Source organism: Vulpes vulpes, unplaced genomic scaffold (assembly GCF_048418805.1).
Source record: "Vulpes vulpes isolate BD-2025 unplaced genomic scaffold, VulVul3 u000000659, whole genome shotgun sequence".
NCBI lineage: Eukaryota > Metazoa > Chordata > Mammalia > Carnivora > Canidae > Vulpes > Vulpes vulpes.
Window position 1 is genome coordinate 320,846 of NW_027325797.1, and position 13,919 is coordinate 334,764.

Sequence of the window (13,919 nt, forward strand, 5' to 3'; positions counted from 1 at the left end):
GACTTTCCAAAGATGAAGACAAGTAAAATATTCTACAGGAGTGCATGAGAGCCCAGACTTACAGTCTCCTGGGCGTCTGTGAGCACGCAGCGGGAGCCCATGGGCTGATCCACAGGTACAGGTAGGCAGTGCTGAGAGACTGTTTTCAAAGTTCCACTCTCTGGGACTGCTCTACTCTGCTTCCCTGAGAGGGGATCTTTGACTGGAAGCTTCTGGAACGAAGTGAAGGGGCACCAGAGTATTTGGGAAATTGAGTGAACAGAGGGAAGGAGTATCTGGTTTAATTCTTTCTGCTGTTTTCTGTGTGATCTCGGTGAGCCCTTTACCTGAGGCCATGTGATTAATGGGAGCACAGCTCCTGCCTCTTCGGATGCTCTTGGGCCCTGCGCAAAGCAGGTGCTCCTGGGCTGAGACTGGTGCTGCAAAACAGAAATCCAAGCTGAGCTTGCCACTACTATGGTGAATACCGCCAACACCACAGGTAACTGGCCCTTGAGGTGGGCAACCAGAGGGCTCCAGCCTTGAACCTGGGTTTCATGACTCCAGATCCTGTTGCCATACTTCTGCATGCTGCTGCTTCTCCAGACTGACTCAACGCAGGCACAGGGTCTGATGCCGGGAGGATGGACAAAGAGGTCACATGCTCTAATGAATAGTGCAGAGGTTCCAGACTCAGAGAGAGCTGGGGCCCAACCCTGGCTCTACCGCTCCCCGGGTGTGTGGCACTGCCCGAGGAATCATTATAACTGCAAATATTTCATCAACATTAACTCTTTCCCATGCATATAGACAAAATGGTTTTATTTCCACTCATAATAAACTTTTTGGTCCAGGGTTTCTCTAACTAAATGTGGTGTTGCTATCTAAAGCACTAACTAATGTAGAGCGTTGTTGTAAGATTAAAGGTGTTGTGGGATGGAGGCACCTGGCTGGCTCAGTAGAACATGTGACTCTTGGAATCAGGGTCATGAGTTCAAAGTCCATATTAGATATAGAGCTTACTTAAAAAAAATAAAAGAATAGATAGGCACATACATTTTATTAAATTTTTAATAAATGTAACAAACTGTACTACAAAAAAAGTAAAAAAAACTAAAAGGCATTACAGGATAATGTCCAGTAAAATACAATAAAAAATACCTAGGATTAATCCTACTACGTATTCTTATTGAACTAAAAAAATGAATAGAACATGAGATCTGCAGAACCCGAATAGGAAGACTTTGACCAAAAGAACCGCAGGAAAGTTTGAGGGTGAAATCCATTGAATATTTGGCAATTCAGTTTGTGGGTAGAACTAGAGGAAAGAGATTTCTACATATTGCAAGTTTTGTGTGACCGTTTGGCACTGGACAGCGAGACCTCTGAAGATCAGTGCTGCTGCTTCCCTGTGATGGGCGTCTTATCTAGAACAAATGGAATGTGCCAACTGTGGTCAATATTCATGATACTAGATTTTTGTGGTTTTCACAGTTCCATGCTATCAGCTTCCTTCCCTAAAGGATAGGTCAAGTCAGGACTGATGGGAAAATACTGGCTTCCGGTTTGAGGAGACCTGGGAACTCCAAACTTTTTTAGAGCTGAATTTATTTTCTCTTCCAGTATTGGTGGCACCATCATTTCACAACCCATGGCCAGTGAGACTATCATAGTTCTGACACCAAATGGCATCAATTTCCCCCAAACAGGGGAACCCAAACTTACCAAGCAGAGGCAAGACAGCCTAGAGAAACGTCTAAAGGCAGAGGTCAAAGTTCTTGGGGTAAGTCCAATTCAGAATACGCTGGAAAGGGATGGGGAGGGGGCGTAGGAAAGACTACTCATGTGGTCTACATCATGAGTCTGGAGGCTCTTAGGTTTTGCCAGAGGAAATCTGGGTTGAAGGGCAGACCAGTGGAAGCCACTTGGAGAGCCATTTGAACGTTCCCCAGACAACGCATGATGTTTAAAGTGTTTTTCTCCTATTCTGAATCTGAGCAATTGACTTTTGGGTGATGTTTCTGCCTGTTTGCGATAGCACACTTCTCAACATTTTCCTATTTTAAAAAAGACACTTTCTTGAGGAATAATTGGCATACAAAAAGCTGTACATCTGTATATTTTTTTTTACAAAAGTAATGTTGGTAAATAATTTCATATTTTAGGTACTTTTTTTCTCTGTGTTCACCAATTGCATGCTTAAGAATCTATTTTTTAAGGAAATTTTTTCTCTCACTGCAAATTATAGGAAATAAACTTCCTTTCTGAGAACAGAGATATTTTCCTTTTGCTGGCTTCTCTCCTCTCATGAATGATTTATTAAAGAAGCTCCTTGGAGCAAAGGGAGGAGGGCAAGTAGTGATATATATCTGGGACTGGAAGGGCCTATAGAGCCTGCCTCCTGGAATTGCCCCCGCGCTTCTAAGACCTAAGTTTGCAGAACCTGGTGGGAGTGGTTCCTTTGCCTTGTATGTGTGATCCTGTGGGTTATTAGGAGCCTTGTGGGACATAATGTTTGGAAACTTTGGCTTGGTAAGTGTTAGCAGGGCCATAAATATCTGAGGTGGATGTCAAGGAGGAAAACGTGGCCACTTGGAAGCCGAGATCCTCAGCTATCGGGGTCAAGGAACTGGCCAGAGGGCCGGCTCTCTGTTGTGTCCAGCCGGGTCTGGGTATGTAAGGAGGCACCTGCACACCACCAGGGCTAAGAGTGCATGTGAGGGCTCTCAAATGTCACCTGTTCCCGTAAGATGTAGAAGGAGAGTTGGTAGCAACGGACCCCGAGAGCCAGAGAAAAAGGTCTAGCATGGGGCTGGGAGCAACCAGCAGGAGCAGACAAGGGCCAGAGAGGCAGAGGTGCCTGAGGGCTTGCCAGACGCTCGCCAGGCGGCCCGGGACAGCAGCTTCCCGCGGCTCAGCAGCATCTCCTCCAGCTCTTTGCAGAGCTCTCACTCCGGAGCTTTTACAATGTCTGTATCCGTTGCTGGGTCCAGCAGAAGGTGATAAGTGAAGCACCCTGGGAGAGACAAAGATGCAGGCTTCTCCAAATTTCCAAATGCTGACTTTAATCCTACTTCCAACAGACCATTCAGATCCTGTGTGGAGCGATGCTGTTGATCTTGGGAATTATTTTGGCATTCGCTCCCTCCTCTTCACACTTTACCGCAGTGCTTTCCGTCCTGTTGAAGACTTCTTACCCATTCATAGGAGCCTTGTGTGTGAGTAGAGATCCGTAGGAGGATGGGGTGGGTGCTGGAGAAGATGCCATAGGGTAGGCTCTGCAGCTGGCAGCTCAGTGTATTTCTGCTGCATGGTCGAAGAGGTTTCCCTGTGTGTGTTCAGTCCAGGGGTTGATGGGGTGGCAGGGAAGACTTTGCCTGATTCTAAATCTATTTCTTGGTTAGCTCCAATAATTATTTCCTTTGAAAATCTTACTTTTCATCTCATCACCTCAAGCATCTCCCGAGTCTGTCCTGCTATCGGTTCCAAGATCCCATGAAAGATAGTACATGACACCTAGTCGTTGTGTCTCCTCCGGCTCCCCTACGCTTTCTCAGACTTGCCCTTGAGGATGTTGGTAGGCTTGAGTAGCACTGGTCAGGATGCTTTGAGTTTTAGAATGTCCCTAAATTTGGGTTCATCTGATATTGTTCCCCGTGTTCAGACTAGTTGTGATGGATTTTCAGGTGGGAGGGACAGAGGTGAGGTATCTACCAAGAGCATTTGCTATCAGCACGATTTCTCACAGACGACATTTGCCTTGTCCCTGTGGCCGAGGGAGAGGCAGCAGGTGCCTGCACCATAAGGTCACTTCTTCCCTCCGCTTTCCGTACTCTACTCTTTGAGAGAAAGTCATGAAGCACAGCCCACATCGCTAGAGGTACCTTGTCCAATTTTGACGACCCAGGATTTAGTCAGGCAGACCTAAAGCTTAATGCTGGGGCTGTGGGATCTACAACTTTTTCTCTTCTCCCTGCGTGGTCCATTTTTTTCCCATTGTTAAAGAATTTTCTGTGACTTTGCTGTCCCAAACCTATCAGATTATGAATATTGTAAAATAGTATCTTTGATTTCCAGAACCCAGCCTTAATGGTTCTCTGCATTCAGGCTCGTCTTTTCTCTGATCTCAGCTGCCAGTCCACCCTGAGGAGCCACTCACTTAAGTGTGTGTCTCTGTCCTCCTGTATACGTTAGCTGCCCCCTTTCCTTCCTTTTTCCTTACCATCACTTTTGTACTTTTCTCTATATGATGTCTAGCTCAAAAACTCTCTTCTCTGTTGTTTAAAAAACACCTTCTTTCCTGGCTCTTAAGATCCTCATTTTGTTTACTTGGGACAGATTCCTACTTATATCTACATTATCATGCTTTTCTGAATACGCTGTGGCCTGGAGGGGCGGGGGGAGCTTCGTGTACTTAATTGGGTCTTACATTGTTGGTCTTTGGTTTCCCAGGACTGTTTCCATAGAAGTTTTCCATAAACATCCTGCTAATAACATTGTGGCTACACCTTATGTAGAAACTGACCTTGCCATTGTCTCTCCTTTCTGAGTAGTTTGTCATTTCTGGAATTCTATCAATCGTCATGGAGAAAAAGTCAACTAAGCCTTTGGTGAGTACAGAACCAAAACCCACAACTCATGGATCGAAATGAAATTGAGGGAGAACTCTCAAGGTCAAGGTCTCTACCTTACACACTTGGAAACTCAGTTTGAGAGCAGATGTTTGGCAGAGTCAGGAGTTGAGCCCGGCTCATACATGTTCCAGCCCAGTGCACACTCCTCTAACCACTGTACCTTAAATCACACTCTTCATTCAGGGTGTTGTATTATGTCCTAGACCGGTGCTCAGGAAACTATTCTAGAAAACATCTGTCTCCCCAGAATGTCTTTTTAATGGTAATGGCCTTCAATGACAAAGAAAGTGACAGTGTTATAAAGAGGTCCGTTTGTTGTGGATTCACTGTGCAGGCCCATCTGTCCAAAGCCCTGAGAGAACCCAGTCAAAATGTTGGCTAAGGAGACAGCTTTACCTGCATTTAGCTCTTCTAAGAAAAACCATAATTGGGAGGGCAGGGAAAGGAAAGCTGGATTCTAGGGAGAAGGGATCTACTCTGTAAAGTTTCACTAAGTCTTCACTCAATCTTAGATCCCACAAGTAGTTTGATGTTGGGGGTCATGTGTGAGAAGGCCATGTAACACAGCAGCCCAGAAACACATTTTGGAAGCTCTGCTCTTAAGAATTTCCCGAAGGCATGAGGATGTTAGAGCAACCAGTCAAGACAATGCCAATTTATCTCCCTTTTTCACCAGAATTTGGAGACTGATCATTTGGAACCCTCACCTAGCCTCCAAACTACTAGGTCGGCACTGTCCAGCAGGACTTCCTGTGATGATGGAGATGCAATAGTCATGCTGCCTGTTTTGTTACTTGTTGCAACTGATACTTTGAAATGTGGCTAGTGAAATTGGGAAACTGAATTTCTTTTTTAAAATTTTATTTATTTGACAGAGAGAGGAGAGAGTACAAGCAGGGGGAGCGGTAGAGAGAGAGGGAGAAGCAGGCTCCCTGCTGAGCAGGGAACCTGATGCAGGGCTCCACCCCAGGATCCTGGGATCACGACCTGATCCAAAGGCAGGCACTCAACTGCTGAGTCACCCAGGAGCCCCCTACCTCTAGATTTTTGGGGCAAGCATATGAAGCTCTTACCCAGAGAAGAACAATACCAGAGTGACTAGGGCACCGAACTCAAGGATATGGAGTGTGGCTACACTCTGGCTCAGCAGAGTCATCTAGCCTGTCGTAAATTCTACTGTATTCTCACATTACCCAGCCCTTTTGGAGGCTGGGGAAGAAGACTGTCCCAGAACAAACCTAAATCACTCTAAGAAATATATCCTCTGGAATCATGACTGTTGTGATTATCAAGAGGCCCAGGAGCCCTACTTGAGTCATTGTTTTAGGCATCGGGGGTCAGCAGAGAAAATGCCCTGCTGATTCTCCACAGTTCCCCCGCCCCAAGTCCAACTGCTGAGCCAGTACAGGAGGAGGAACCTAGATGGGAGTATGTAATATTCTTTTTTTTTTTTTTTAGTAATATTCTTATTTATGGCTCTTGAGTGTGCCCTGGACCACAATTACCCATAAATACAACTTTCAGAATAACCCTAGTTCTTCCCCCTTCTGTGAGTTGGGGTAGAAGGGAACACATTTTTGATATCAGTGTATTTATTGCTCTCACTCACCTCTTAAATGTAGAAATGAAACCCAGAGACAGAAATGAAACTGAAGAAGTGAACACTTCAGAAAACAGAGAGGATCTCAGACCAAGATCACACTAGGACCTCAGTTTCCTGACATCCAGGCTCATCTTCTACCTCCCCCCACAGCTCATGCGTATTACCATCCTTGGGCCTGATGCTAGAACTCTGGCCACACTCACAGGGGGGCCCTGGCTGGGACCATCCAGATCCTGCCCACACCAGTGCTCACCTAAGCCTCAGAACTATGTCCCCACACTCATCTTTGTTGGGGGATGAGGATTTAAGAGACCCTGTGCAAGTAGTGGCCCCTCCTGTGTGGCCAATGACTTCCACAATGGGCTTCTGAATGAGTTGGGAGAAAGAGAAATCCTATCCACCGTTGGTCATGCTTTTTGGGGGATCCTGCAGGCATGGCCACATGAAGCCCTGCTGTTGGTCGCAGGGAAGGAATTTAGAAGAGCAATGTTTTCTGCCGCCTACTCAAGTCCTGCCTGGGCAGAAAGTCCTGCCGAGGGAGAAACACTCCATTCATTCACTTAGCCGAGACTGAGCTTCCAGCTCAGGGATGTTGCTGAGACCGGGGGAGACACACTGGTTGAAGTCTCCTGATGCTCGAGCCCCCGAGGGACACAGCTCAGGAAAAGGGGTGAGAGTCTGTGTTGCTCATGGGGAGCGATGCTCACTCGGCCATTGTCTTGCAGGCTCAGAGCACCGTGGCTGCAAACACTTTGAGCTTTCTATGCGCTCTCCTGGGTTTTGTTCTCCTCTCTGTCAACCTGGCTGCTTTGGATCCTGCCTTTCGGAATTGTGATTTGGACAACAAGAAAGAAGTACATGAACACTATAAATATTTCTCCCGTTTTATGCACCCTGATGTTAAGGAGGAATGCTTCATGACCAAAGGCACTCTGGCCGTAAGTATTTTTAGGTGACCTGTTCCAGTCTTCTGAGGTTTCTGAAATCCTCGACCGTTTTTCTCCCTTCTTTTGAAAATCTGTCGAATTCTTTGTTTCGGGCATCAAGGGGAAGGCCAGGGCTATACGAACAAAAGGCATGACAGAAACAAGGGCTAGACTCTGGGGTTACGTCACTAGTGAGGTGAAATGGAAGAGTAAATGTCAAATCAAGTTGATAATGAAAAACTAAAACTTACTGCTGATAGAGTTTCTTAATAATCAAAGTAATTCTGTTGTTAGAGGCATAAAGTATGTTTGTTCCACCAAAAATCTTGGCATACGGAAGGAAGGTACATTAAGAAAGGCGATCAGAGCAGGAAGACCCAAATGGTCAGGAAACACGGCAAGTATGTGTGCTGAGGTGTTAACTCAGTGTCAGCAGACACCGGGCCCAGCACCAAGAAGAGGGGAGGAAGAAATAGGGCCTCACAGCTGAGGGCTTCTCCTCCTTCCAGTGACCCCAGTGATGAAAAGGTTGCATCGGGTGAGAAGGCAACATCATTGTTGGTTGTGATATTTAGAGGTGGGATTTATTAAACTGGGAGATGAGAAGTGTAGGAATATGGAGAATGGGAACTGATTACAATCGCCATCATTGACGAAAAGAAAGCAATGAGGTTTGGCTCACAGGTATAATGCCTTAAGTTGGAGCATTAAGGGTTTGCATATGGTCAGAAAACACGGGGAGGGACCCAGGCAACATAAGAATAAAGAGGTTACAGAATGTCTCTTGTCTCGCAACCACAAAGTGAGTTATGTCAAGGCCACAGGGGGAGGGGGGCCAGATGCAGACAGAGCTGGTCAAGACCCACTTGCTCACCATTCCTTTTGGAGCTGGGCCCAGGGGCTTTTCTCCAGGCTCATGATATTAAAGTGAGGAAGGGTACATGCAAATGAGGTTGATAGTAGTTGGCATAAACCAACACATGGGGCGGGGGGGAGGCAGCTGCACCTTGGGAAAATCCTGGAGAGAGGCCCGGGAGGGTTTTGTGTAATGGCTAAAGTACGAATTCATGAGGAATGACTTTGCTTTACACACAAAGGGATGATCCTGCACGTGCTTGCGGGATGATCTCCAGGTAATGTGAACGAGCTGTATTTCCTCCGGGACTGTAGGTAAAGAGGCTTAGAGGTTTGTGCCATCACGTGTTCTCTCCTGTTCTATCAGGCTGCCAGGTCTGCGTGAAGGATGCCTTGGGACCGAAGTGGTAGGACCTGGTCCTAGGTGCAGGATCTTTGTTGAGTTGTTTGGGTTGTCAGCAATGGCGGCACCTTTGTGTGTGCTGTTTATTGCCTCGATTGTTCTTGCTAACTCTCACGGACATCAAGAAAGGGTAAGAAAGCCCATCCAAAGGGGGTGCTAATGTTGAATTTTTCAAAAGGCTTGCACCCATGGTGTCAAAACCTGACTGACTCTCAACTACCTCAGAACAATTATCATTGTGTGCGTCTGATAAATGTGGAGATTTCTGGCTCACACAGCTACTAAGTGGTAGAGGGGAGGCTGGGTGGAAGCTGTCTTGTCAGTCCTGGACGTTATTGCACCACTCACTGAGGGAACAGTGGCATCGGACGTCACCGTGTCTCTGTGGGATAAGAAACAATGTACAAAATGGATTATGCGTAGCTGCCGTACTTCTTGCTCAGCCTCCCTCTCGAGGGGACAGATAAGCAGAGGGATCCAATGAAGCCAACTGCTAGGCTGGGAAGGAGCAGCGTTGTCTCGCTGAGGGATGTTCTTCCTTCATCATCCCCTGATGGTGCAGGTGGTCTTCACCTCTGCAGGCACCACTGAGCGAGGCATGATGGCTTAGGCTGGCTCAAGCACCGCCCACCTTGTATGTCCTGAATTTCAGGGAACTCTGTCTGTGATGCTGATTTGCACGGTGCTGGAGTTGTGCCTGGCCTGGCTCGCTGCCGTGGTTTGGTGGAAACAGGCTCGCTCAGACTTCACTGGGGTGAGTGTGCTGCCGCCCCCCCCCCCAGTCCTGCCAGGGGGACCTCCAGTTCTGGGCTGTGTTGAGCATCAGCAAGGGTGGCAGAGGGCGGGGGTTGTGAGTCATGAGATACACATGGCAGGCGGCTGGGTGGGGATGGAAGACAGATGAGGAAAGCAGTTGACCGGCTGAGGCCTAAGCAAATGGGCTGGTTGAACCTGACAAGTGGACGGGCTCAATCTTTCTATTTTGTAAGTGAAGAAACCTGGAAGTTGAATGGCTTGCCTGCCATTGAGGATGAGTTTGTGATCAGATCCCTAGGACCTGGTTCGTGTGTTTTCCGGACAAGAACACTTCCTACCACAGCCCTAGGCTGTCTAACAACCTTGACTTGGTCAAGGGCATTTGCACACATGACTGGACTCTGTAAATGTCCTATGCTCTGGTTTCACCTTCCTGTGATCTTAAAATTGTTTTTTCACCTGAAAGATACTTTTAAAAAAATTGTTGTTTCAAATTCCATGGCACAGCACCCTACCACCACCATGGACTCATGGCTTTATTTCACTAAATTAAAAAGCCTTGGTTTATCCAGCATTTTGGTACAGAAAGCACGATAAATACTGAGCCGATGAGCAGCACTTCTTAAAGAACTTAACGACATGCTATGCTCCTCTTGTGTGCTACATATATGTATATATGCAAAGATGGAGGAAATGGCATTGAGATAAATGTATATATATGAAGCTAAACCTGAACGAAGTCTGAAGAACTAACATATGAAGAACATGGATATAAAGAACTAATATCTTTTGTTTCTTTTAGAGTGTGCTTTTCCTGCCTCAGGGTAACAAGAATGAATCCGGCAAACCCATCAAGGGATTCTCTGACCCTGGATATGAAAAACTATTGACTTCTTAGGGGAAATATTCATCAGAAGTTTGGATTTATGATAAAATATCAAAACCAACCAAAGAAACCCAACTCAAGAAAGCAAAGCCTGAATTCTCTGAAATGTAGGCTTTTATGTAATAAATATCAAAAATATATATCTTTGCTTTGATGTTACTGAATTGTGTGTTCAAGGACGGTCTCCTGATTTGCCATGAGGCAAAGCACAGATGCGTGAATTACCATGGACAAGACTGACAAATGGACATTTCCCAAGAAACTAGACACAATGGTGTGATTCAGGGGTCCTGGGGAAGTCAAGGAGAAAACTCTTTCATGTCCCCCTTAAGTGAAAACCGGAGTTAACCGATTAAAGGTGGTGTTCAGACTCTTTTGTGGTAGACACTAGTGTATCACATGATTTTACTCATTGCGGCATGCAGACAAGCCCCCTACAGTTAAGTCCCAGGAGCTGCCTTAGGAACTGGCTTCAAGATAAAATCTTTATTGGATTACTATGATATGTAGTTTCTCAACACCACCAAGCTATTAACTCAATGCTAATGCCATCTCTCCACCTGAGGATAGCATCAAACCCCACAGGTCAAGGGCTCAGTCTACTAGACCATCCCTACCACTCCCTTCCCGCTTCAGATGCCAGTAGCAGGTCCAGGTTATCACCTGAGCTCCTGACCCACTGGCTATAGATGGAGGTTCCCCAGACCCCCTCCTTGGTTCAATGAATTTCCTAGAGTGGCTCACAGAACTCAGAGAAATGTTTCACTTCCTAGAATACCAGTTAATTATAAAAGGATATAACTCTAGAATCGCCATGTGGAAGAGAAACAGAGGGCAAGAAATGGGAAGGGGTGTGGAGCACCTCTCTCCCCGAATCTCCCAGCGTTTACCAGGAAACTATCCCAATACTGCCCTTTTGGCATTTTAGGGAGGCTTTGCTACATACCCAGGATTGATTAAATCTTTGGCCATTGGTAATTACACCCAATTTTTAGCCCCTGTGTCCTTTCCAGAGGTTGGCCTGGGGAGGGGTACTGAAAGTCCCCATCCTCTAATCACAAGGTTGGTTTCTCTGCCTGGGAACATTCCCTAACCCCAATCTTAGGTTCCCTGAGGGCTTTCTGAAAGTCAATTCACTAACACAAAAATTTGCATCTTTACAGCTCTATCAGTTAGGAGATTCCACAGATCTGTGCCAGGAATTAGAAGGAAGACTAAGTATATACTTATTGCAAATATCACAAAATCATCATTACATATTTTTAGAAACTCTTTTTTTTACTTGTCCTTTTAAATAGAGAGTAAGTCAACAATGATAGATATAAACCTAGATTTGAACTCCCTTCTCCCTCAGCAAGCATTCAAAAAAAACAAATAAGCAAACAAAGGCTAACTGGAATACTTATCAAGAGACAGCCAGTTCATATTTTTTCCTGATTTCAAAAAAAGAAAGAACAATTGTTCCTGGGTAAATGTTAAGCCTCAACACACACACACACACACACACACACACACACACACACACACAGAGGCTGGTTTAGAAAGACTCCTCTTAATTTTATATGAGCTCCGTTTCTTTGGAAGATTTTTCTCATATTTTCCCTGCCTTGACCCACTGTGTCGTATCTGGCGCTCAGTTTCTCTGGTCTATTCTTCATTCTGCGAGTAGAATGTTGGTTTTTGCTTTTAGCTTTTTCTTCAAACTCTCTCCTCATTGTCTTCTCTCGTTCTTCTGCCCTCCCTCCTTACACACACATATGGACACCATTCCTCTTATTTATTGGCTTATTATGGATGTTCTACATTTATGAGCACTTTGGGGGTACCAGACACCAGGTTGGATGCCAGGATTACAGAAGTGAGTAAGAAATACTCCTTGGCTTCAGGGAATTCATAATCAAAGGAGGAAAACAGATGACAATAGAGATAGAGAAGCACCATAGAAGGCACTAAGTGCTATCTGAGCACCAAAGAAAGAACACCCTTCTCTGCCTGTAAGATTGTAGAGGATATAGGTGAGTGTGTGAGTAGGAAAGAGAAATTCCCTCCTTTGAGGACGCCACCTCCTCAGTGGACATGCTACCAGTGGGGCTGTCAACCCCATAGGCCACCCTCCTTCCACACACAGTAGGTGTGCTCCCCGTATCTTCACCACACCACACCACCACTTCCATCATGAGCAACCAGTATAATAAATCTCTAGTACCTGGAGCTCCTCCTGGGCCTCTCTTAGCTTTGACCCCCTTCTCAGAAAAGGCGGCCATCCCTTTAGGCAACAACACTCAAGGTCAATTCTCATCCTCCGTTCAACATAACCACCAAGCTGCATCCATGTCCTTTAAGTAGCAGTACCCCTCTAGCGTGAGGGCAATGAGACTGGCGTCCACCTGGAGATGCGACGCTACATTGAAAATGCGTGTGTGAAGCTCACCATTATATCTGGCACGTTGAAGATGCTCAGTTACCTTGGGTTTTATTTCTATTTTCTTCCACCTCCCCTTCTCCCCTACACCAACTCGATCCTCTAATCAATTTTAATTTCAATCCACCCCTGGGATTTCAAAACTGCTTCATCTCATAAAATCCTTCCTTTCCTCAAGAGAATCTGTATAGTGCTCCAAACAGAGAATCTTCCACCACAGTTATTTTCTCTCCCCTTTGCTACAAAGGAAGATTTTAGAAGAAAGGGCCTTTTTCAGAGCTTCTGCACAGGAGACTCTACTGACATCCAGTGGTGATAAAGAGAAACACTTTCCCCCTTCTCCCCCCCCCCCCCCCCCCTCCCCAAATCAAAAGGCAGGTGGGGATAAGCAGTCAGTTTCCCTGGAGAATCTCCCTGCGGGCTGCTAACTGGACACCACAGAATCACATCTGCAAACTTTGTCTGCACATGTCAGCAATCAGGAGTACAATGCATCTTTCAGAAATTATTCATCGTTTGCATCTTCAAAAAGACACAAACCATAACCGTAGGGAGCTGGAGTGGCTATATTCATATGAAATAAAATATATTTAATATGAGACGTTATTACAGAGAAAGAGGGATGTGTCATAATGATAAAAATGTCAACAGACAGGCAGAAACAATTGTAAATAAATGTGTACTTAACAGCAGACCCCTTCAATCATAGGAAGCAAAAACTGTTAGGATTGAAAGAATTCAGCAAAATTGGGTTTCCATATTTTATCCTCAAGCACTGGAAGAAAAACTAGACAGAAAATGAAGAAGAAAATAAAAGACTTGAACACTATTAACCTACTTATGCTGATGCATTTATATACATATATATAATCTTAACATAATAATGCAATATAATACAAATTCATAAATTATAATATTAATAAATATTATAATATGTAATTATATATAAATATATTGTGTTATATTATATTACAGTATAAAACTTTCCTCCCATTTTGGGAATAGGTTTTTTTTTTTTAAGATTTTATTTATTTATTCATGACAGACACAGAGAGAGGGGGGCAGAGCAGAGACACAGGTAGAGGGAGAAGCAGACTCCGTGCAGGGAGCCCGACCTGGGACTCGATCCCGGGACTCCAGGATCACACCTGGAGATGTGACGATACATCTCCAGGCCAAAGGTAGCACTAAACTGCAGGGCCACCGGGGCTGCCTTGGGAACAGGTATTGAGTGAAACTAGTGAATATCATGAAATATCACTCCCCAAATTATGGTTTATGGCAAAAGGACTTTTGAGGATATAAGTAATATTACTAGGAGTTGATTTGGGGTTAATCAAGGGGAGACTGTCCCAACAGCCGTGACCTAATCACACAAGCCCCTTATATCTAGGTCTAGAAGTCAAAGCTGCCATGTTGTAGAGAGGGCCATGTGGCCATGGATGGTGGTAGATG

General features: G+C 45.3%; 1 protein-coding gene across 2 annotated transcripts; it reads left to right on the forward strand.

Moving 5' to 3' along the window:
• LOC112935039 (membrane-spanning 4-domains subfamily A member 6D-like) lies at positions 1–10,182 on the forward strand. 2 transcript variants are annotated; one of them, XM_026018619.2, is made up of 7 exons: positions 1–121; positions 1,603–1,762; positions 3,063–3,197; positions 4,533–4,589; positions 6,942–7,154; positions 9,053–9,154; positions 9,959–10,182. In XM_026018619.2, exons 1-7 carry the CDS (start codon positions 45–47, stop codon positions 10,052–10,054), a joined length of 840 nt encoding a protein of 279 aa, XP_025874404.1. In that variant the 5' UTR covers positions 1–44; the 3' UTR covers positions 10,055–10,182. The 2 variants fall into 2 exon arrangements, with proteins under 2 accessions (XP_025874404.1, XP_025874406.1); XM_026018621.2 differs by having other exon boundaries at positions 30–115.
• Positions 10,183–13,919: the final 3,737 nt, after the last annotated feature.